Source organism: Zootoca vivipara, chromosome 15, assembly GCF_963506605.1.
Source record: "Zootoca vivipara chromosome 15, rZooViv1.1, whole genome shotgun sequence".
Classification (NCBI taxonomy): Eukaryota; Metazoa; Chordata; class Lepidosauria; order Squamata; family Lacertidae; genus Zootoca; species Zootoca vivipara.
In genome coordinates, this window is record NC_083290.1 from 10,340,759 (window position 1) to 10,363,708 (window position 22,950).

Sequence of the window (22,950 nt, forward strand, 5' to 3'; positions counted from 1 at the left end):
AGTGAATGACCAACAGCACTCCCGCAGATTATCTCAGTGACTAAGCTGGAATATAAAGGTTCTAGTAGTCCTTGAGGCACCATGGACCTCACTTATTTAGGGCTTTGTAAAATCAATGCAAGGACCTTGAACCTGGCTCGGTAGTAGATGGGCAGGCTGTCACTCCTAATTCTCCAGATGCCTTCATCTGCAGCCTACGTTCTGCACCAGATGGAGCTTCCAAACCAGGTTGCCAAGGGCAGCCCTGCATAGAGCACATTGCAGTAATCCAGCCTTGAGGTGAAAGCTTCAGATTTATTTACATAGGTTCCCGTCTACAATATACATTCAGTGTAGTAATATACCTTGTGGGACATCTTTGAGAGAAGAAAAAGGTTAAGGAGTAAACTAATAATAATAATAATAATAATAATAATAATAATAATAATAATAAGTTTTTATTTATACCCCGCCCTCCCCAGTCAAAAACCGGGCTCAAGGCGGCTCACGCCAACAGAATTACAATAAAACATAAAAACAATTAATTAAAATACAGATTAAAATACAGTATTAAAATTTAAAGTGCAGCCTCATTTCAAGTAGTCCATAAGTCCAAGCCATGAGGGAGGAAAACACAGGGGTCAGGCTGAGTCTAACCCAAAGGCCAGGCGGAACAGCTCTGTCTTGCAGGCCCTGCGGAAAGATGACAAATCCCGCAGGGCCCTGGTCTCCTGGGAGAGAGTGTTCCACCAAGTTGGGGCCAGTACTGAAAAGGCCCTGGCTCTAGTAGAGGCCAATCTAGCCATCTTATGACTCGGGATCTCCAGAATATTGTTGTTTGTGGACCTTAAGGTCCTCCGCGGGGCATACCAGGAGAGGCGGTCCCGTAGGTATGAGGGTCCCAAGCCATAAACCCTGAACAAATTCAGAGTGGAGTGTCTAAGACGGTTGGATGGCATCTTTCCAGCAACTGTGGCAGCCAAGCTGGTGCCAAATGTATTGCTATGCTTTTCTTTGGAGCACATCAGTGAGACTGAGAGCGGGTCTTGTTGTCTGGGCAGCCCAGGACCTCTATACAAAGTGCCCAGGCTTGCACCCCAGAGAGGTCACTATGATGGTGCTGATGACATGGGAGTTCCTGGTCTCTGCAGCCCCAACAGGTACTGTGATTCTCCAGCGGTTTGACAAAATCACGGAGGAGAAGGCTGTGGATGACTGCTAGCCACAATTTCTATATTCTACCTCCAATGTGTATGCCTCTGAATACCAGTTGCTGGGAGTGACAGGCAGGCAGAGTGCTCTTCTGCTCGGGTTCCCAAAGGCATCTCATTGGCCCCTGTGAGAACAGGATGCTGTCCAAGTTGGGCCATTGGCGTGATTCAGTGGGCTGTTCTTATGTTCTCGCATTTTGTGAGTCACTGGTGAGGTGGGTAGGCACAAAAGCCAGTGCCATTTTGGCTATGTCACCACAGTTATGGAACACCCTCCCAAGTAAAGCTGTCAGTGGCTCCCGGCTGGTTCCCCAGGAAAGTATAAAGACAGAAAAAGTTTCTTACAGTCCTTTTTTATTTCAATCTTTACAGAGAGAGGCTATAGAACCCCACCTCTTGGATAGTGGTGTTATCCCAAGGGAATCTCCACCCCCTTCTCTCCCACTTCCTTATTCGTCATTCTCATCATCTGCTGCTACATGTCCTCTGTCTTTGAGCTCTTTGCTCTCCTACTTTTAAGGCTCGCCAGGTTCTGCGAGATGGAGGATCTGGAATGCTTTCTAATGACAATGAGCCAGCAAGGTGTTGCTCTGGCTCTCCCATGATTTTCCAACTTTCCCCCTCATCTGCTTCTCGGCTGCTACCTCCCTCAAACTCCTGTTGCAAATCTACACTGTCTTCCTCTTCCTCCTTCCTCCTCTGCCCAGTCCCTGACAAAAGCCCACTTGCATCAAATGCTGCTCACCATTTGACAAGCAATACATATTTGGTTCTATAGGAAAGATTTTGGGGATAAGTTAAGCCTGGGATGTTGAAGGATATGGCTTGAAGTTATCCACATGTAAAGCAGCATTTCTGATGCGGATGCAGTGGAGATCTTTGATGCTGTTTGTCACATATTTAGTATTTGGTGTTCACATTTCCGTAAGCTGTCTTAGAGGTCCCCTTGGGAAAGAGAGGACACAATATTTCAGAACATAAATAAAAAACATTACAGTGGTGTTCAACCACCTTAACTCTTCAAAGGTCTCTATTATTCAGTCAAATTAATTCACCCTTTGTTTTATTACTCATTCCAGAATGAGCTGTTGTTTTGTTTCCTGAAGAAGCCTGGACTGCTATTCAAAGGAGATCTCACATACAGTTTCTTCTCTCTCCCATTAGGGAGAAGATGCCATTCCACCATGTCACGGCTGGGCTGTTGTACAAGGGGAACTATCTGAACCGGTCACTCTCAGCTGGCAGTGACAGTGAGCAGTTGGCCAACATCTCAGTGGAAGAGTTGGACGGTAAGGATGATTCACCAACAAGTTGGAGAATCACGGCACTCCATTTAAAAAAATTAAATCTTTATGACCTTGCAAGTTGTGAGTTGAAAGATATGCATGGGATGGGCCAGGAAATGGTTACTTTGGTAGTGCGTCTGCAAATTTAAAATATTCACTTAAAAAGAATTTTAAAAAATGTGAGATCGCTGATCACAGGGACTTGATTCCATCTTCCCATGCATCTGTTGAAGTCGAATTGAAGATGGCATAAGATAACTCCTCTCTTTCTCAGATAGCAAACTGGGAAGCTGCAAGAAGATACATGTTAGAACAAAAACAAACAAACCCCAACCCTCTTAATTTCATATATGCACTCATATATATGCACTTTAGCTACCGGTAGCAGAATAAAAAAACTTAAAACACATTGCAGGATTCCCAAAAATAGACCAGAGGCAATTGTATTTCATCCAGCAGAGCTTTACTGAAGGCAAACGAGCACAATGGTCACAAATCCAATACATTCAGGATTGGCACTGTCCATAAGAAATCGAGTTGCAGCAGAGTTACGGTAACTTAGACTTACAATAACTTATAATAAGCCTAAACCTTAACACTAAGCATAATATGCAGAGAACACCACACCAGAATGAAGAGAGATAGAAAGAGAAAGTGAAACCCAGGCTCCCTCTGGCCCTAGTTTTATAGTCAGCATGACCTTGACAGAAAGAGATAAGAGAAGCAATTTAAACCAGTTGTACTCAGCTTCTCTGAAGCAATAACCCAAATATTATGAATCTTCTGCTTGTTTCTTTCACACAGAGAAGCTTCCCAAACCCTCTTGAATTAATTGGAATAGGAAAGATCTCTACACATCAGATCAATACTAAGAAATACAAACTGACAGAATCAACCATATTTGGAGAACTTGTGGACAGTTCTGGTTGCCTCGCCTCAAAAAGGATATTGTAGAGTTGGAAAAGGTTCAGAAAAGGGCCACAAAAATGATCAAGGGGATGGAGCAACTCCCTTACAGAGAAATGTTGCAGGATTTGAGAAAAGGCGAGTAAGAGGCAACATGATAGAAGTTTAGGAACTTGTGCATGGCATGAAGAAATTGGACAGAGAAAGGTTTTTGTCCCTCTCATAACACTAGAACTCGGGGACATCCATTGAAGCTGAATGTTGGAAGGTTTAGGACAGATAAATGAAATGTATGTCATGTAGACATATTTAAACTATGAGACTCGCTCCTGCAGGAGTCAGTAATGGCCAGCAACTTGGATGGTTTTAAAAGAGGGTTGGACAGATTCATGGAGGAGAAGGCTCTCAACGGTTCCCCACAGTTGGAGACAGAAATGTTTCTGAATACCAGTTGCTGGAAATCACGAGGGGAGAATGCTGTTGTGCCACGTTCTGCTCTCTGGTTTCCCAAAGGCAAATACTTGATGGAAGAGTTTCTTTCCAAAGGTTTTGATGCTTAGATTGTTGTTGTTGTTTAGTCGTTTAGTCGTGTCCGACTCTTCGTGACCCCATGGACCAGAGCACGCCAGGCACTCCTGTCTTCCACTGCCCCCCGCAGTTTGGTCAGACTCATATTAGTAGCTTCGAGAACACTGTCCAACCATCTCGTCCTCTGTTGTCCCCTTCTCCTTGTGCCCTCCACCTTTCCCAACATCAGGGTCTTTTCCAGGGAGTCTTCTCTTCTCATGAGGTGGCCAAAGTATTGGAGCCTTCAGAATGGATAGGTCGGATCTTCTTGCAGTCCATGGGACTCTCAAGAGTCTCCTCCAGGACCATAATTCAAAAGCATCAATTCTTCAGCGACCATGCTTATATTTTCATGCTGTTTTCACAATCAGAGACAGCCAGGACTCCTTGACTACCGCTCTTAACCACTACACCACACTGGCTCTCAGCTCTACACACATGAGAGCTGAGCATGACCAGTCCCTTCTTAATGTTTACTTTCGGACAGGGCAGGTGTGTAGATGTGAAGGCAATGCTTCAGACCTGACTTCCTCCATTCTGGTTAATCTTACAGAGAGTTTTGGGTAGGAATGGGTTCTCTTTAACGGTCACCTGTTCCACACACACACACACACACACACACACACACACTGTTCGCAGTGGCACATCTTTCTTCTGAACTTGTAGATGGGCTCGACTCGTAGACTTTGTTATGAACGGAAACGTGTCTTTCTGAATGAGATTCCGTAGTGGAAAGAGACATAATGGATGCTCTCTCTCTCTGATAGCTGTGTTATAAAAACTGTGAGTGTGAATTCAGCACATTGGTTTCTGCCTTGTCCCCACCCCCCTGCTTGAGTTGCATGAAGTATCTGTGCACGTGTGGGTTTTTTGTTTTTTGTTTTTGCATAATGTCGCCAGAGCTTTTTGCTAATAGTCTGTTTTTCTTCACCTGCTAGACAATCAGTTTCTCATGGGAATTCCCAATGCATTCTCCCCCCTAGCACAGTTTTTTGTTGCAATCGTAGCTTCCCGGTGATGTTCCAGTCTTTCAGCTAAGCTGAAAACATTTGCTTCCTAGGGGCACTTAAAAATGAGAGGCAGTGTTGAAGATGACTTGGATTCTCTATAAGATCTCTATAACAGCATTCATGGGTAGAATGCTTGTTCCCCTTAATACTGGCTGAAGTAAAACAAAAGCTGGAAGGATGATCTCTCTCTGGAACTTTTTAGCAGTAGTTTTGTTCTATTTATAACTACCTGTGTTATCTTTCTTGCTAGCAGAGCAGCCCATAAGCTTAAGGGCTCAGCAGGGTCTCTAAGTGTCTCCTCCCATGTCAAATGGTGCCATAGCTGCAAAGTTTTCGCTTTTCTCACGAGGAAGCCTATTCAGCATAAGGGAAAATCCCTGTAAAAAAGGGGTAACTTGGCAGCTATGAATGGTGCTGAGTCTCAAAACCAAACTTCACCGAATGAAACTTTAGTTTAGGGTCCAGTTCAAAGGGTGGTGTACTCTTTCTCAGCAGCCTTCCCTAGTACCAGCAGTGTAGTGTCAGTTACCAGTGCCCAGGGTGGGCACACAAGCATGTGTACTTCCCAAGTGGGTGCTATCCCAGCCCTTGCTGCCACTGCTACAGCAACCCCACCCATACCAGAGCAAAGCAGGGCCATGGTGAGCTGTCTGCCTGCCCACACGGGGGGGGGGGGGAGGAGCAAGTTGGTGTGGCCCTTGGTGGGCAGAGAGGAACACCAGCTGTACCGGGGACGCGTGTGAGCACCTACTTTGTGCCCCCTCAAAAACTGTGTGCCCGGGGCTCACACAACCCACGCTACGTCCCTGCCTAGCACCCCCACCAGCCACCATCCCCTAAGCTCATGGAGTGTAAGACTATCAATGCCACTGGTGGAAGGCTTTCTTTTTTCAACAAGATTCCTACGTGAAGATTTGCATCCTAGCAGGTATCTGTGTTTGGTTTTGAAAGATTTTGCATATGAAATTGCGCTCTCTCTCTCTCTCTCTCTCTCTCTCTCCCCCTCTCTCTCATTGTGAAATTGCTTTAAGAAGTATCTGAAGAAGTGTGCATGCACACGAAAGCTCATACCTATGACAAACTTAGTTGGTATCTAAGGTGCTACTGGAAGGAATTTTTTGTTTGTTTGTTTCAATAAAATTACCAAGACATAAAAGAAAAGAAAACAATTAATTAAAATACAATATTAAAATTTAAAATGCAGCCTCATTTTAAGTAGTCCATAAATCAAAACCACGAGGGAGGAAAACACAGGGGTCAGACTGAATCCAACCCAAAGGCCAGGCGGAACAGCTCTGTCTTGCAGGCCCTGCGGAAAGATGACAAATCCCGCAGGGCCCTGGTCTCCTGTGAAAGAGCGTTCCACCAAGTCAGGGCCAATACTGAAAAGGCCCTGGCCCTAGTTGAGCACAATCTAACCACTTTATGGCTTGTAATCTCCAGAATGTTGTTATTTGTGGACCTTAAAGTCCTCCGCGGGGCATACCAGGAGAGGCGGTCTTGTAGGTACGAGGGTCCTAAGCCGCATAGGGCTTTAAAGGTCAAAACCAGCACCTTAAACCTGACCCTGTACTCCACCGGGAGCCAGTGCAGCTGCTAAAGCACTGGATGAATGTGATCCCGCGGCAAGGACCCCATGAGGAGCCTCGCTGCGGCATTCTGCACCCACTGAAGTTTCTGGGTCAGCTTCAAGGGCAGCCCCGCGTAGAGCTACCGCGTAAAACTACCACATCTGCAAGAAGACTAAGAGAGACCCATTCCCCCTGACGTGCCAATGTTCTACGTGATGGAGATTGCTTTGCAAAGATAATAATTCACTCATGTGATCCCCTCCTTATGCTCTGAAGAAGTATAGCATGGGCACAAATGGACCCAGCTGAGTGTGAACTAGGGCAGAACTGATCGCTCTTGCCTGGGAACAAATTGCAGCCCAGCCTAGGCACTCAGGCGATCCAGTTTACAAAGGTCAGTCAACTAGGTGATGAGCTGTCTGCTCTAAAGCTGGCTTAAAGATACAGCACACTGCACCCAGGTCATTGAATTGCCCACTGTGGTGAGCTGGGTGTGTTTAAACAGCACATACTGTAGCTGCCCCTTTAGCTAAGGTGACTGGCTCAAAAGAACCCACCCCAAACCAAGGTCAGGTTCAGCTATTATAAACCTCAAAGTTTGATGTCAAGGCTTCCCAAACCGGTGGCTTTCTTAAGTTCTTAACCCAAGGTACCACTGTAATATTCATTCTGCATTTGTAAGACGTTGATATTTTACTGTGGCAGAACCCACATTTTGGAACTCCTTGCTTTTTGACATCAGGCATCTTCACTGTACTGTTTTTAGCACCTACTCAAAACATGTCCATTTAGACAAGCCTACTGTGTTTTAAATCCGTTTTTAGCCGATCACTGGTTTTAGTTACTGTTTGAGTACAGTATGTTAAATAGCTGCTTTAAACTGCTTTACTTATGATTTTATTGATTTATTCTTTTTTTTGTAAACCGCTTTTACAGTCAAGCAGTATATACATTTTATGAAAAGATGGCAACCATTGAGCTAGTAACTTGAAACTTGCCATGCATGATCTGACTGATGGCATCCGCAGATATGCCAAATTTCAGGTGCCTCTGATTAAAAAATGCCACAAGTATAGGAAGTTTAAGAATGTTGAAAATGGATGCACTGACCATTTCACTCATTTTCTTAAACGGGCATTTCGTATACCTCGCTTACTGATGCACATTATTTATTGTTGTCAGGTAAGGCAAGCCTTAATTCATTTTGTGAAGTTCCAAGCAGTGCTCAAAATTACTCAAGCTTTTACTGCCCATTAAATCCTATGGCACCAACTACCTCTGACATGAGATACTGGAGGCCGTTTTTTTGGGGGGGGGGGCTTAATTGTTTGCAGAGGGCACCACCTAGTGGTTGATGTGTGCAATACTTATTGCTTGGCTTATGGAATAGAACAGTGTGGTGCAGTGGTTAGATGAAAGGTTGCTAATTTATGGACCTAATAAGTATCTAAAGCCATTTGCACATAACAAAATACGTATTTTATCAAATTACAGTGGTACCTCGGTGTGAGGGACAAGGGATACAGGGAAGTCCCTCCCATCTTAAGTTCCAGCCCATCCCCAAGCGCTGGAGAGAGTAAGGAGAGCTCTGCCTCCAGCGGAGAGTCAGGAAGTGGTGTCCGAGGCTCAGGCAAGGTTGTGGAGCCCATGCCGCAGGTGGGACAGGAAGTTGGACGCACGGGGGGGGAAGCCAATCCCCCCAACTCCCGAATTGCGACGCAAACGTAGGGGGAAGAGGTTGGGTCTGCCAAAGCTTTGGTGCTGGAAGAAAACGCGCCAATCGCCATTCGGAGGTTCTGACACCTCACCTTAAGGATGCATTTTTACTGCTCGGAACACTGTAAATAATCAGCACTTAATAAAAGCCTTAAAAGACCATGCTGGAGTCGTTACTCTAGAGTAGCCATATCAGGCCCTCTGACAGCAACCTCCGAATCTTTTTTTGGCTACTTTGGAGTGCAGCGATGAGCGCTCAAGAGGCTGAGCAGTGGAGGCTGGAGGCCGAAGCAGCGAAGCAGGAGCTACGGAACCTCACAGCGCAGGCACAGCAGCAATTGCATGCCGCTCAGGAGGAAGCGCGAGGGGCGCAGGAGGAGCTGAACAAGCTGGTGGACCAGGTGAGGACAAAAGAGGAGACTGAGAAACAGCTAAGGGTGATGGTATTGGACCTGCAGAAAAAGTTGGAAGAGGAGAAAGCCGCTAGAGGTGGGGGGGCGCCCCAGCCGCAGCTAGTCCAAGTGAGAAGGGGACAGAGCCTAGTCACCAAGTTTAGCGGCGACCCTAGGGAGTACCTAGGATTCGAGACAGAAATAAATTATGCGCTGGAATTGCATGCAGCAGAATTCCCAGATGACGCGCACAGAGTCTCCTTTATCATAGAGCATTTGACGGGGGCCGCCCGGGAATGGGTAAGACCGCTCATCGCGCAAAAAAATCCTTGCATGAAGAACGCAAAATTATTTCTAGAAGCTTTAAAAATAATGTACGCTAGTGACAGTGAAATGGAGGCCACTAAACAGGAGCTTCATAACTTAACACAAGGAAAATCGACAGTTAGGGACTACTGGGCGAGATTCACCATGCTGGTGCACAAACTGGGGTGGGATCTGCAAAGTGAGCCAGTGAAATCAGCCTTCTACCTGGGTTTGCACGCAGACGTTAAGGATGAGCTGGCAAGAGGTCCTAGACCGTGGACTATGGATGAGTTAAGCAAAGCGGCGCTAGCGGTGGGGGTGAGACAGGAATCCAGATGGTATGACAAACAAGCGACGCGCACAGCAAAACCTTGGTTCCCACGCTCCCAGGACAGACCACATCACCAAACCCCACCCCAGGGCCCGCCCCCAGACCCGCCCAGACCAAGCCCAGAGCCGGAACCGATGGAGATCGGTGGAGCGCGCGCGGGGGCTTTTCAAACCCCGGCGGCGCCAAGACGCAAGGAGGGAAGAGGCGGGAATTGCTTTCTCTGCAACTCCCCCCGGCATCGCGTCAGAGACTGCCCTCATCGCAGAGAGTGGCAAGGAAAGGCGGGAACGGTTGTACCTTCCCCCACTGAAGCAGCACCACAGTAGGGAAACGAGACAGCCTGGCTGCAGGAGACAAGGGGCAGCAGCCAGGCACAGTCAGCAGACAACAGCCCCAGCCCGCCCACCCGCACAGAGAGGAGCAGAGCCAGCCCACCCCTCCCAGAGCAGGAGTGGTTCTAGAAGTCACGCTAACGCTCCCAAATGGCTATCCCCTGACAGTCCTCGCCTTAATTGACAGTGGTGCCTCAGCCAACTTCTTCTCGAGAAACTTTGCAGAAGAGCACCAGATCCAGCTTCTGCAGCTGGATTTTCCCCTGCACGTAGCCACCATTGACGGCAGAGAGTTGCTGGGAGGGGCCATCACTCATCAAACCCCCCCCCCATGAGAATGACGGTGGGAAGGCACTCAGAGACACTGGCTTTCAACGTCACAACCATCTCAGACCCCCCCATCGTTTTGGGAATGAGCTGGCTGGCGCGCCACGACCCCTCCATAAGTTGGCACCAGAGATGCATCACGTTTGGGTCGGACTTTTGTCTGGAACATTGCATGCAGCACCAACCAGGGGAGGGGCCTCCAATAGCCACGGTAGCCACCATGCATGTCAAAGGGGGTGAGGCGATACCCAAGCAGTACTGGGACCTGCAGGAGGTCTTCAGCGAAGCGGAGTCCGACCACCTACCCCCACACAGGTCTTTCGACTGCCAGATCAACCTGGTGCCAGGGGCAACGATACCCCCAGCCAAGCTGTACGCCATGTCAGATCAGGAACTCGAGGATTTGCGTGCGTTCATAGACAAGAACCTCAAACGGGGGTTCATCAGAGAAAGCAAGGCAGCAGGGGGCAGCCCGGTCTTCTGGGTGGACATGAAAGACACGCAACAGCGCCGTCTTGTGGTGGATTTCAGACGGCTCAATTCAGTGACAGAGCCAGTGGCTTTCCCCATGCCCAGAGTGGACGATCTCCTGACAGCGGCACGCAGGGGCAAGATTTTCACCAAGCTAGACCTGAGGGGGGCGTACAACTTGATCAGGATTCGGGAAGGCGATGAGTGGAAAACCACGATGTTCACGCCTCTGGGCTCTTTTGAATATCTGGTGATGCCCTTCGGGTTGCAAGGGGGCTCAGCATGCTTCCAGGCCTTCATGCACCACGTCCTGGGGTCCCTTCTCTTCAAGAACTGCTTAGTCTTCCTGGATGACATCCTTATCTATTCCGCTGACCCAGTGCAACATGTGAAGGATGTCAGGGAGGTATTGCAACGCCTGAAGGAGAACCTCCTGTATGTGAAGCTGGAGAAGTGCAAGTTTCACACCAGGGAAGTGGACTTCCTGGGCTACAAACTGTCAGACAAGGGACTGGCGATGGACAAGGACAAGGTGCAGGCCATCCTGGACTGGCACAGCCCCAGGACGCACAAAGATGCCCAACGCCTCCTAGGATTCGCCAATTTCTACAGGAAATTCATCAAGAACTTCTCGCGGGTTACGGCTCCCATCACGGACTGCCTGAGAGGCAAGCAGAAGTTCAGGTGGATGCCAGAGGCGCAAGCAGCATTCGAAAGCCTCAAGAGGGTGTTCGCGTCCGACCAGAACCTGTTCCATGTGGTGCAGGATGCGCCCCTACGCGTGGAGACAGACGCTTCAGACCGGGCGTTGGGAGCGATCCTGTTGCAACTGGACGCCAACAGAGAGTGGAGACCTTGTGCCTTCTTCTCCAGGAAGCTGACACAGCCCGAAGGCAACTACACGGTGTTTGATAGGGAACTTCTTGCGATCCACGCTGCTTTCCAGCACTGGCGACACTTCCTGGTGGGGGCCAAGCACCCCATCCAGGTGTGCACAGACCACAAGAACCTGGAGTTCTGGAGAACGGCCAGGGTGCTCAACCAGCGACAGATACGGTGGGCAGAGTTCTTCTCGAACTTCAACTTCTCCATCCACTACATCCCGGGGGAGCAGAATGTCAGGGCGGATGCCCTCTCCCGCAAACCAGAGTACATGGAGCAGGAGTTGCCACCAGCGCCCAGGCACATTTTCCCCCCATCAGCATGGTCCTGCGGAGCAGCAGTGGTGAGCGAGGCAGAACTCACAGCACTGACGGCAGCAGATGAGTTTGCCTCCCGCATCTTCAGAGAGCTGCGAGGGGGGAGGGAGCAGGCTAAAGACTTTGAGGAAAGGAGGGGTTTGCTTTTTTACAGGGGAGCCCTGTACCTGCCCACCAAACAGCTAAGAGGTAAGGTCCTCAAGCAGATGCACGACAACCCAACGGCGGGTCATTTCGGAAGGGACAAAACCACTCACCTAGTCATGAGACACTTCTGGTGGCCAGGGGTGCGGGAGGATGTTCGGGATTATGTAAGGGGATGTGACACCTGCCAGCGAGCAAAGGTGGTCAGAGCGCCACCAGCAGGTTTGCTGGAGCCATTAGCCACACCGCACAGGCCATGGGAAGTAGTGTCCATGGACTTCATCACAGATCTGCCGTCGTCCAGGGGCAAGACCGCAGTGTTGGTGGTGGTGGACCTCATGTCCAAAATGTGCCACTTTATACCGTGTGCCAGGGCGGTCTCGGCAGAAGAGACGGCCAAACTGTTTGTTGACCACGTATTCAGACTGCATGGATTGCCTTTAAGAGTTATTTCGGATCGTGGCCGCCAATTTGTTTCCAGGTTCTGGCGGCGGCTAATGAACCTCCTGCAGGTGGAGGTCAGTTTGTCTACGGCTCGGCACCCGCAGACCAATGGACAGGCGGAGCGGGTCAACGCCATTCTGCAGCAGTACCTGGGATGTTACGTCAGCCAGAGGCAAACGGACTGGGTGGATCGCCTGCCACTGGCAGAATTTGCCTACAACAATGCGGTGCACGTCTCCACAGGGGTGTCGCCCTTTAAGGCCAACTACGGGCGCGACCTCAGAACTTTCCCGGAGAGGGAGGGGGAGGAGGAGGAAGAGGGCCCACAGGCAGAGGATTGGGCAGAGGACCTGGAGACGGTGCACCAGCAGCTCAGAGAACACTTGGAGAGGGCCAAGGAAGCGTACAAGAAGGGGGCAGATCGCCACAGGCGACCAGGAGAGGTCATCAGGGTGGGGGACAAGGTTTGGTTATCCTCGGAAGGTCTTCCCACCAGGGGGCGATGCAAGAAGTTAGCACCCAGGAGGCTGGGCCCCTTCATGGTCACGCAACAGGTCAACCCGGTAGCCTTCAGGCTAGCACTGCCTGAGGACATGAGAGTGCACCCAGTGTTTCATAGATCGCTGCTGTCGCCGTACAGGGAAAGTACCAGGTTCAGGGACAGCGATCAGCCTCCAGAGGGAGGGGGGGAGACGGGAGACGCCCGACAGCTCAATGAGGCAACTGAGATTTTAGACTCAAGGAGAGGGGTGAGAGGGCTGGAGTACCTGATAGCATGGGAGGACACTCCGCCGTCCCACAATGAGTGGATACCGGCCACGGAAGTACCTGAGGAATTTTTAGTGGAAGAGTTCCACACCTTGTTCCCCCACAGGCCCAAGCCCTGGCACATGGAAAGGGAGGGAGAGGGGGAGGGGCGGGAGGAAGGGATCGCAGGCAGCAGCTCTCCATGGAGATGGGAAGCGGAATTTGAGGATACGGAAGAAGAGGTGTGGGTTTCACCGAGGTCGACTACGTCAGAGGCAGGAGAGGACTGGCAGAACATTTTTACTCCCACCAGCTCTGACGCCACTGACTTCTTGGGATTCCCGTCTTCTCAGGGGGAAGGAGAAAGATCGCAGGATTGGGGGGAAATTTTTACACCCACAGGCTCGGATGCCACAGACTTCTTGGGGTTTCACTCGTCCCCAGCAAGCAGAGAGCCCCTAGGGAGGGGGGGAGAGGAGCCTGGGAGGGGGGTGGATGTGAGGGACAAGGGATACAGGGAAGTCCCTCCCATCTTAAGTTCCAGCCCATCCCCAAGCGCTGGAGAGAGTAAGGAGAGCTCTGCCTCCAGCGGAGAGTCAGGAAGTGGTGTCCGAGGCTCAGGCAAGGTTGTGGAGCCCATGCCGCAGGTGGGACAGGAAGTTGGACGCACGGGGGGGAGGCCAATCCCCCCAACTCCCGAATTGCGACGCAAACGTAGGGGGAAGAGGTTGGGTCTGCCAAAGCTTTGGTGCTGGAAGAAAACGCGCCAATCGCCATTCGGAGGTTCTGACACCTCACCTTAAGGATGCATTTTTACTGCTCTGAACACTGTAAATAATCAGCACTTAATAAAAGCCTTAAAAGACCATGCTGGAGTCGTTACTCTAGAGTAGCCATATCAGGCCCTCTGACACTTGGGTTACAAACGCTTCAGGTTACAGACTCTGCTAAACCAGAAATAGTACCTTGGGTTAAGAACTTTGCTTCAGGATGAGAACAGAAATCGTGCGGCAGCAGCGGGAGGCCCCATTGGCTAAAGTGGTGCTTCAGGTTAAGAACAGTTTCAGGTTAAGAACGGACCTCTGGAACGAATTAAGTTCTTAACCAGAGGTACCACTGTAATTGTTGAACTGAAATACAATTAAGAAGAAGTATATTAATAGTGGATTTTTTGGGGGTGGGGCAAGAGAGTGGGGCCCTAAGCTATAGCTTGTTTAGCTTATAAGTAAATCCGGCACTGAATCCTATGCAGGTTACTCAAAAGTAAGCCTTGACAAGACTGGGCAAGTTCCTGTAGCCAGCTTGCAGTGGTGAATTGGTTTTGTTTCCTGGCATAGGTACATCTCATTGTCCATTTGTTACCCTGGCTGCTAGATTTTGGAGGTGACTCCTAGATCCAATGTGTGGCAGCTGCGAAAAGGGAAAATTTCATGCCAGGGATCATTAGGAAAGGAACGGGGGGAGGGGCTGCTAATATCATAATGTCATTATACAAATCTGTGGTGTGACTGCATTTGGAATTTATTATTTGTAGTAGTGTGAAAGTATTTGGGTTTTTATTTACCTTTCCCCTAAACACGTACCTTTTGAAAGAGAACTCTTAAAAAATCAACACACAATGAGGCTATTTTTAATTGATATTAAATTGTGTGACTCAAGAGTAAATTGCCAGGTTGAAACTGACATGCCATTCATAACAGGTGTCTTGGGAGGATTCTGAGATGCTTTAAGGGTTTCTATTTAAAACTGTGCCATATGGGTAATGATGTCTACGTTTGAGCGAATTAATTCAGGCAGCTGGAACACCACTTCAGCTTAAACGCCTGGCAATTCTTGCACTGCCTCAGACAGGTTTATGCAAACTCCTTTGTCTTGAATGCCCCCCTTTGCTCCTTTTAATATTGCAAATGGCTAAAAATGTTGTTCGCAGATTGGAAATATATCTAACAGTGAATGGGATCATCACTGCTGAGTCACCCCTACAGGAGGCATTATAATAATGGGCTATTGTTGGAAAGGATAAAGGAAGGAGGAGAGAGAATAATAAATATATGTTGGGGGGGGGGAATCACATAATTCCTAGGTGGGCTTTGGGCGAGTTGGGAAACTGCAGTGATGCATGTAGCCCATTGAGCCAGGATGGGTGGGTGAATGGCAAAGCCAGGGCTAAACAATATTGGTATTTATACAAGCTAATGGTGAAAGTAATTGGATTGCCATTGCAACAAAGCAGGTCCCAAAGCTGTATCTTGGGAGGTGGAAGTTCAGAGTGTGGAAGCTCAGAGAGAAATGGCTTGCTCAGAAAGTGTGGAAGCTCAGAGGCAAATGGCTTGCTCAGGAAGTGTGGAAGCTCAGAGGCAAATAGTTTGCTCAGGAAGTGTGGAAGCTCAGAGGGAAATGGCTTGCTCAGGAAGTGTGGCAGCTCAGAGGCAAATGGCTTGCTCAGGAAGTGTGGAAGCTCAGAGGCAAATAGTTTGCTCAGGAAGTGTGGAAGCTCAGAGGGAAATGGCTTGCTCAGGTAAATGAGTGCAGGCTGCAATCGTGTACATTGGAGGGTGATTCATTAGCACAATTGGGACACTGCCCAATCAACCTCAGTCCATCCCCAGCCAGCCCTCCACTTACCTGCTTTCTTACTTATGACCAGTACAGATGTGGTCATGCCTATACACTTCCTCCTCCTTTCTGGATCTCGTTCAGTTTTGCACAGCGGTATCAATCACTGTTGCCATCATCTGTAAACTCGTTTAATCTCACTGTAAACAAGTGGCACAGTGTCAATAAAGTATTTCTATTTCTATTATTTCTAGGCGATGAAAGAAAGGCCGTGACCCCTTTTCCAGTCAAGCACAAACGCTTTGAAGCCCTTGTAGAACTTAACAGCAATGAGGATTGGACAAAATTAGCTGGCTCTGCCTGTCATTGGCTCTGCCACCACCTACAGTTGGTCTGCCTATCTTCTGCCCCACCAGCCCCAATGGGCACCATTGGTGGACAGCAAACTGAGATCACAGTCTTCCTCACTATGGCAGTGTGAGCACAGAGCACAGTGGAAACATGTGCTCTGTTCTGTCTTATTCTGGGTGTAGGGACTTCTGGAGCAGCAGAAAACAAGCTTGCACAATCTTCCATGCGAAAGTCCTTCAGGTATTTGAAGATGGCTATCATGATGCTTCTTAGTCTTCTCTTCCCAACTCCTTCAACCATTCGTCAAAGCCCCCCCCCCTTATGAGCGTTGTTTATCCTGGAGAAGAAAATATTGAGAGGCGATATAAAATAAAAAAATTCCTTCAGTAGCACCTTAAAGACCAACTAAGTTTATATTTTGGTATGAGCTTTCGTGTGCATGCACACTTCTTAAGGTGCTACTGAAGGAATTTTTTTATTTTGCTTTGACCCAGACCAACACGGCTACCTACCTGAGAGGCGATATGATAGTCATCTTCAAATATCTCTAGGACTGTCACATGGAAGATGGAGCAAGCTGAGAGGAGGGTCTGAACTACTGGAGTCAAATGGCAAGAAAGGAGATTTCAACAAAACATTAGGAAGAACTTCCTGATGGTGAGAGCTGTTCAACAGTGGAATGGACTATCTCGGAAGGTGGTGAACTCTCTTTCATTGGAGATCTTTAAAGAGAGGTTGGATGGCCATCTGCCAGGTATTCTTCAGCTGTGATTCCTGCATTGACCTTTGAGGTCCCTTCCAACTCTACAGTCCTATGATTCTATGATTCTGCATCAGGAAGGGAGGAGATGTCAGGGATGAGGGCCTCCACTGCTTCTCTTGTGAGAGTGTTCAAGGGTGGGGGTTTTTTTTGCAAAAAAAAAAGTATGTTCATGGTTATAGGGACTGTGGTGCAGCAAGGCAGGTACGTGAATCCGAGCCTCTCTTTGTGCTTTGTTCTAGGATCAAACTAGGAATTCAATCTGTAAGAATTCAATCTCTTATCTTCTCATAGCTGCACATAGCTTTCCCTTTTGGAAAGTCGATGAGAAGTTTGTCCCTAAAGGAATGGTATGACAGAGTCTGGCTGCTGACGCCAGCTGGCAAGTTACACAGCAGTGCAGACTGGCTAGGAGAGACATGGAGCATGACGCATTTGAAGCAACTTTGGACCCCCTTTCTTGTGTTTATTAATTCCAACCCAGGGGAACGCTAAACTGTCTCTACTTCACCAATCATTTTGGGAAGGATTCTTGGGTTTAACTATAAATCTATATGTGTGAACCTGCTTGGTTTATGTACATTGCATAAGGGACGTAGGAAGGTGCCTTATACTGAGTTTAAATATTGGCCCATCCATCACAGTATTGGCCACACTGACTGGAAGCAGCTCTCGGGGGTTTCAGTCTAGGCTCTCTCTCAGCCCTAACGGGAGATGTTGGGGCTTGACCCTGGAACCTTCTGCAAGTAAAGCAGATGCTACAGCCCTTCCCCCACAAACTGCATGATTTGTAGACAGCTAGATATAAGAGCTGGGTGATATATTAATATATTGTCCAAAACCAGTTTGAAGTCCATATTGTTATATAGGTTTCATTATTTTCGACCTGGCAATATATCACAAATCATGATGTGTTTTGTGTGTGTGTGTGCTATGCAAAAATCACAATGCAGGGAAAACTGTGAAAGTAGCCAATACCCATACATATTTCACACATCATGATATATGAGTATATCGTTTTATACTGATTTCACACATCATGACATATCAGTATATTGTGATGCTTAACTGGTGATATATTGCAATGTTGAAAGCCAAATATTGCCTAACCCTGATGTTTACCTCTACATAGTTCCATCCTTATTTCAGACATTGTGATATTTTGGTATATCACAACGTTTAGCTGGTGATATATTATGATGTTGAAAAACAGATATCTCCCAGCCCTAGTCATGTCCTTCATTTTCAACGGATCTACTCTGCACAAGACTAGCATTAGATACAAGTCATTGAATGTGGTCTAGGAACTCTACCAGGGCCAGCTCTAGGTAGACCCCCGGCGGCTCGTGGCACCACGGCGCTGGCCCACCAGGAGGGCGCCACGAGCTGCGCCTGCCCGCTGGCTGGCCGGTCCGCTGGTTTGACGCGCAGCTGCGCCGGCAACCGCGCTGTGCCTGCCCGCCGCGCAGCAGCGCCTGTGGCAGCTGCCCGCAGCGCAGCGCGCGCGCCCACCACGCTGGGAAACGGGCTGGGGGGGCGTGGAGGGATCCGTCGCTCCACGGCGCCAGGGGCGCTTAAGACAGCCCTGAACTCTGCAGTTCTTATAGGTTTGTGAGTCCCCCCCCCCCCCGTTTCCTTAAATGGTGATTACAGAAATGAATAATGCACTGAGGGGAACAAAATGCAGCCATTTTTAAATGTTTTATTTACAAGCTGTGTGTCCCGTCCGTCCCCCCCGCTCCCCCAGCCGGGATCATCTGAGCGCTTAACCATGCATTCCCATTCTCATTTTAGCACATCATTGAATATGCATCTGAAAGCTATGATCTGTACCTGTGACTAAGGTCCTATATAATTAGGAGGAAGTGTTTTTTATGTCCCACAGTGATCTCAATAGCAGACCTCTCATAGCAAACTCTTTTCTTTTTATAGTCTTGTGTTATTAAACTCAGTGTGACTTGACAGCACTTTCCTCTGTATTGCTAAAAAGGACTTTGTGCACAGAACCACAGGGTACGTTTTTGATGCTGAGTCATCCAGAAAGTTTGGGGGTTGTTGTTGTTGTTGTTTAAAAAAATGCAAATCATTTATTAGTGTTCATGCAATTTTAATGTAGGGCTTCATTATTATTTTTATGCATCTCGTTCAGTCCATTTATCACAATACTGTTGTGGGTGGAGGCTCTCAAAATTGACTGTGTGGCAGCAGCTCTGGAAGGGGATCTGGCTTGTTTACATTTTCTGCCTGGGGGGTTTGTTGCGTGTCGAGGTCCCCCAAACCCAGGGCCGTCTTAAGCTCATCCAGCGCCCTAGCTCTAAGGTCTCTCCAGCACCCCCCTCCAGAGCCCCTCCAAGGGCCCGGGAGTGACAAGCAGACCGCGGCAGCAGCGGGAGGCCACCTCCGAGGACTCCGCGCTGCGCCTCCTTCTCGTTTCCCCAGCGCTGGGTTCCGCTCAGTCAAGCTTTGCCACCAGTGCGCGCACCGCGGGACCAGCAAGAGCTGCTTGGGCGCTGTGCGCGCGCTGGTGGCAAAGCTCGACTGAGCGGAACCCAGTGCTGGGGAAACGAGAAGGAGGCGCAGCGCGGAGTCCTCGGAGAAGTAGAGAGACGCGGTGCAGCCTCTCAACTCGTGGAGCACAGTCCTGTCCAGATCGCCGGAACCCTGCGCTCACTTGGCGCCCCTCCAGCGCCCAGCGCCATGGTTCTCCACGCCACTAGCTTCTATGGCTAGGACGGGCCTGCCCAAACCACCCCTCAAATAATTCACACCACAGACAGAATTTTTGTTTTGGGGTTTTGGCATGAATTTGGCCACAACTTTATTAAAATACAAAATCTGTGAGTGGTTGCGTAGGCATTGATTCACCAACTGTCCCCTAAGGACAGAACTAGCCTTAAGTCAGCAAGGGGAAACCCTATAGGGAGAGACAGAGAGCCAGGTGTGCTAGCCCTCCCCTCTCCCTTCAGGCTCCCAGGGGCTCTCACGCAGCCCTGGCCCCCAACCGGGGGTTACGGACACTGCATATCGAGCCCCTGTATTCCTGACCGGAATTTCCCCAACACGCAGGCATTAACTTGAGGGGCCAACACAGTCAACAAGAGCCCTCATACAACCAAAATAACCAATGCCTAACCACCAACCTTACAAGTTGTGACTATTTGATATGCAGTAGGCAAAAACCAGATGGCACCAGCCAATCAGCCAAATGGAAAAATTCCTACCGGGCCCCTGCCAAGCAGACGACCCCATGATAGGCACAGCAAGGTCAACACAGAGGCCTAAACATAGGGAGGGAGGGCGGGTGATCCGAAGAACGCAGCCAAGAGGAGGAATAAACCACGTGCCTGCCTTATATACCCCTGGCTGTCCCTCTGAAATTGAAACATGCTTTTCTCCCCAGCAACAGCCTGGGTCCAGTCAGAATGGTGGCCAACTCATAGCCCCCACCCCAGCAACTCAGGGTGGTTTGCTAGGCCCCCACCGCAACACGTGCTCTCCATGAAGGAGAACCCGCATTCCCCTGATACCCACAGGGTGCATATAGGTTGCATCCAGTGCTAGTCCTAATCAGAGCAGACCTGTTGAAAATTCAGTGGGTCTACACAGAGTAGTTTAGGGTCTACACAGACTTAGTTTAGGGTTGCCATACGTCCGGAATTTCCTTGACAAAGCCTTGTTTGCAGCGTCTGGGTGGAAATCACTGAAATGTCCAGGAAAATCCAGACATATGGCAGCCCACGTTGGAAGTGTAGATCTTGGCGAATTTCATTAAACTGAATTTTTGCTTTTTGAAATATGGCAATCCTGACTTAGTTGGATGCAACCTAAAATATATCTTACTTTCATTTGAAAAGCGCTGTGGTCAGAGAGTGGTTTAAAGGCAAAGAATCCAATGGAGGCTGGTTCATTAGGGTGAATGGGGCACTGCTCCAACCTACCCACCTTCTTTCTTACAACCAATGCAGGAAGTAGCAGTGACTGTGAGCTTCCTCCTCCTTAGTCTCAATGTTGCCCTTGGGGAATTAATTGGCTGTGCCTGTCCTGGGGTTTCATCTCCCTTGCTTTCCCTGCCTTTTGCCTTACTAGTCCCACTGGGCACCAACCACCACTGAAAGACCTCTCAGAAGGAAGGGCTTGAAATTCCCATCAGTGGCACCTGGAGAGCAAGCTGAGCAGGCACATAGTTCAACTGCTCACAGTCTTTCTCACCATGGTGAGAGATATATTGGGGAGGTATCTGACTATACATAGATCTGCTAGTGCAAGAGAATGACAATGAGGGGAAACTGATGAAACTGTAGGCCTGTGGGCAGAATGAAACAGAATAAACTGCATGAAAGAAGGGAAGATGGGGGCCAGTGGCTCAGCAGAGCTTGAAATGCATATTCCATGTTTTTGGGGGGAAGAGGTGGCCCCTCTAGTCCAGTGTCCTCACGTCCTTCCAAGACATTATTGAAGTTACTGCAATGCCTTAATTGGCTTTCATATCCTCCCCCTTTTTTCTGATTCAATTAGCATTAACTTAAACAAATTACACATTTTAAATAACTACTAAGTTTGGCACTCCTTTTTTAAAATCAGTTTTGTGTGGTCTTCAATCAGTGTTAATAGGGTTAGTGTCACGGTCCGGTCGGCGGGCGTCAGGACCAGAGGCAAGATGGTGGTGTAGAAGCAGGAACAGGTGCAGGGCTGAGGGTCCAGCAGCAGGCAGTCACAGGGTCAGGGAGCAAGGCAGAGGCGAAGACGAAGGTCTGGGAGTCAAGGAGCAAGGCGTTGACAAGGCAAGGGTCCACGGAGCAAGGATCAAGACGTCAGCAAGGCAAGGGTCCACGGAGCAAGGATCAAGAGGCCAGATGCAACCAGGCAGGGATAGCGTTGCTGTGGCAAAGAGCTGAAGGGAAATGCTGGGCTTTTATCCCTCTCAGCTCCTGCCACCAGGTGCAGTGAGATCTCAAGTGGCCTCACCTGTGTGGCCACGCCTTGCTTCTCCAGCACAAGCTGAGGCAGGCCCCAGTCCTGCAAAGCACTACAGGCCCCAGAGCCTGACTCCTGCCCATACTCCTGACAGTACTCCCCCCCATAGGGAAACGGGGTTCCACCCCCGGTCATGGCCCAGGCTTATCTGGGAACTTCCGATGGAAGGCCTGAACCTTGGCGGGCGCGTGCACGAAGTCAGCTGGTTCCCAAGATCGCTCCTCCGGCCCGTAGCCCACCCAGTCAATTAGGTATTGGAGCTTCCCACGGAGCCGCCTCGAGTCCAGGACCTGGGCAACCTCAAACTCCTCATGGCCATCGACCTGGACCGGTGGTGGTGGTGAGGTAGTGCGACCTGGAAAATGGTCCGAGTGGCGAGGTTTCAGCAGGGATACATGGAACACGGGGTGGATCTTCAGGGAGGGGGGAAGCTCTAGCTTGTAGGTGACCGGGTTTATCTGCTGCGGGATGGGGAATGCTCCCTTAGTCAAGGGACGTCCGGTGCAGTGACGTTCCAGGGACAACCGAACCTTATCCCCAACCTGGAACGCAGGCCCTTGCCACCACCGTCTTATAGTCCGCTTTGGCCCTCTCTAGGTGCTGTACCAGGCCGGATTGCGTGGGTGGTACTCTTGGAGGGCCCCAAGTTCAGGGGCCGACAAGTTCAGGGGGCGACGTCCGGTGCGTTGACGTTCCAGGGACAGCTGAACCTTATCCCCAACCTGGAACGCAGGCCCTTGCCACCGCCGTCCCTCCACTTGCACCTTATAGTCCGCTTTGGCCATCTCTAGGTGCTGTACCAGGTCGGCTTGTGTCTCCTGGATGTGGGAGACCCGATCATTGGCGGAAGGCACGAGAAAAGCCGCGGGGGTGCAGGGATGATTGTGTAAGTCCATAGAAGGGGTTGACCACAACCTGCGTGGGGGGGTAGTGGCTGGAGGAGCCCCACGCTCCCCCCTTAATTTATCTGGCACTGGGACAGGGAGAGTCCGTTGGGCTGGGGCCGCAGCAGGGGCTGCTCGAAGTGCTCACACCTCCCCCTGGAGCGTAGCTACCTGCATGCAGAGGTGCTGCAGCACAGTGGCGAGGTCCATAGGCTGGGCTCTGTCCATCTTGCGCCCTGGCCGGGATGTGGGTAGGCCACAGCAAACTGTCACGGTCCGGTCGGCGGGCGTCAGGACCAGAGGCAAGATGGTGGTGTAGAAGCAGGAACAGGTGCAGGGCTGAAGGTCCAGCAGCAGGCAGTCACAGGGTCAGGGAGCAAGGCAGAGGCGAAGACGAAGGTCTGGGAGTCAAGGAGCAAGGCGTTGACAAGGCGAGGGTCCAAGGGTCGAGGATCAAGGCGGCGGCAAGGCAAGGGTCCACGGAGC

The 22,950-nt window shown here is 49.7% G+C and overlaps 1 protein-coding gene across 1 annotated transcript in view; it reads left to right on the forward strand.

Annotated features, from left to right (window-relative positions):
* Positions 1–2,361: 2,361 nt before the first annotated feature.
* The window catches only part of CALN1 (calneuron 1), a 74,650-nt gene continuing 54,061 nt past the window's right edge, over positions 2,362–22,950 (forward strand). Inside the window, exon 1 of the mRNA XM_035139846.2 lies at positions 2,362–2,479. Coding sequence (XP_034995737.1) covers positions 2,362–2,479 — 118 coding nt within the window. The remainder of the gene's footprint in view (positions 2,480–22,950) is intronic.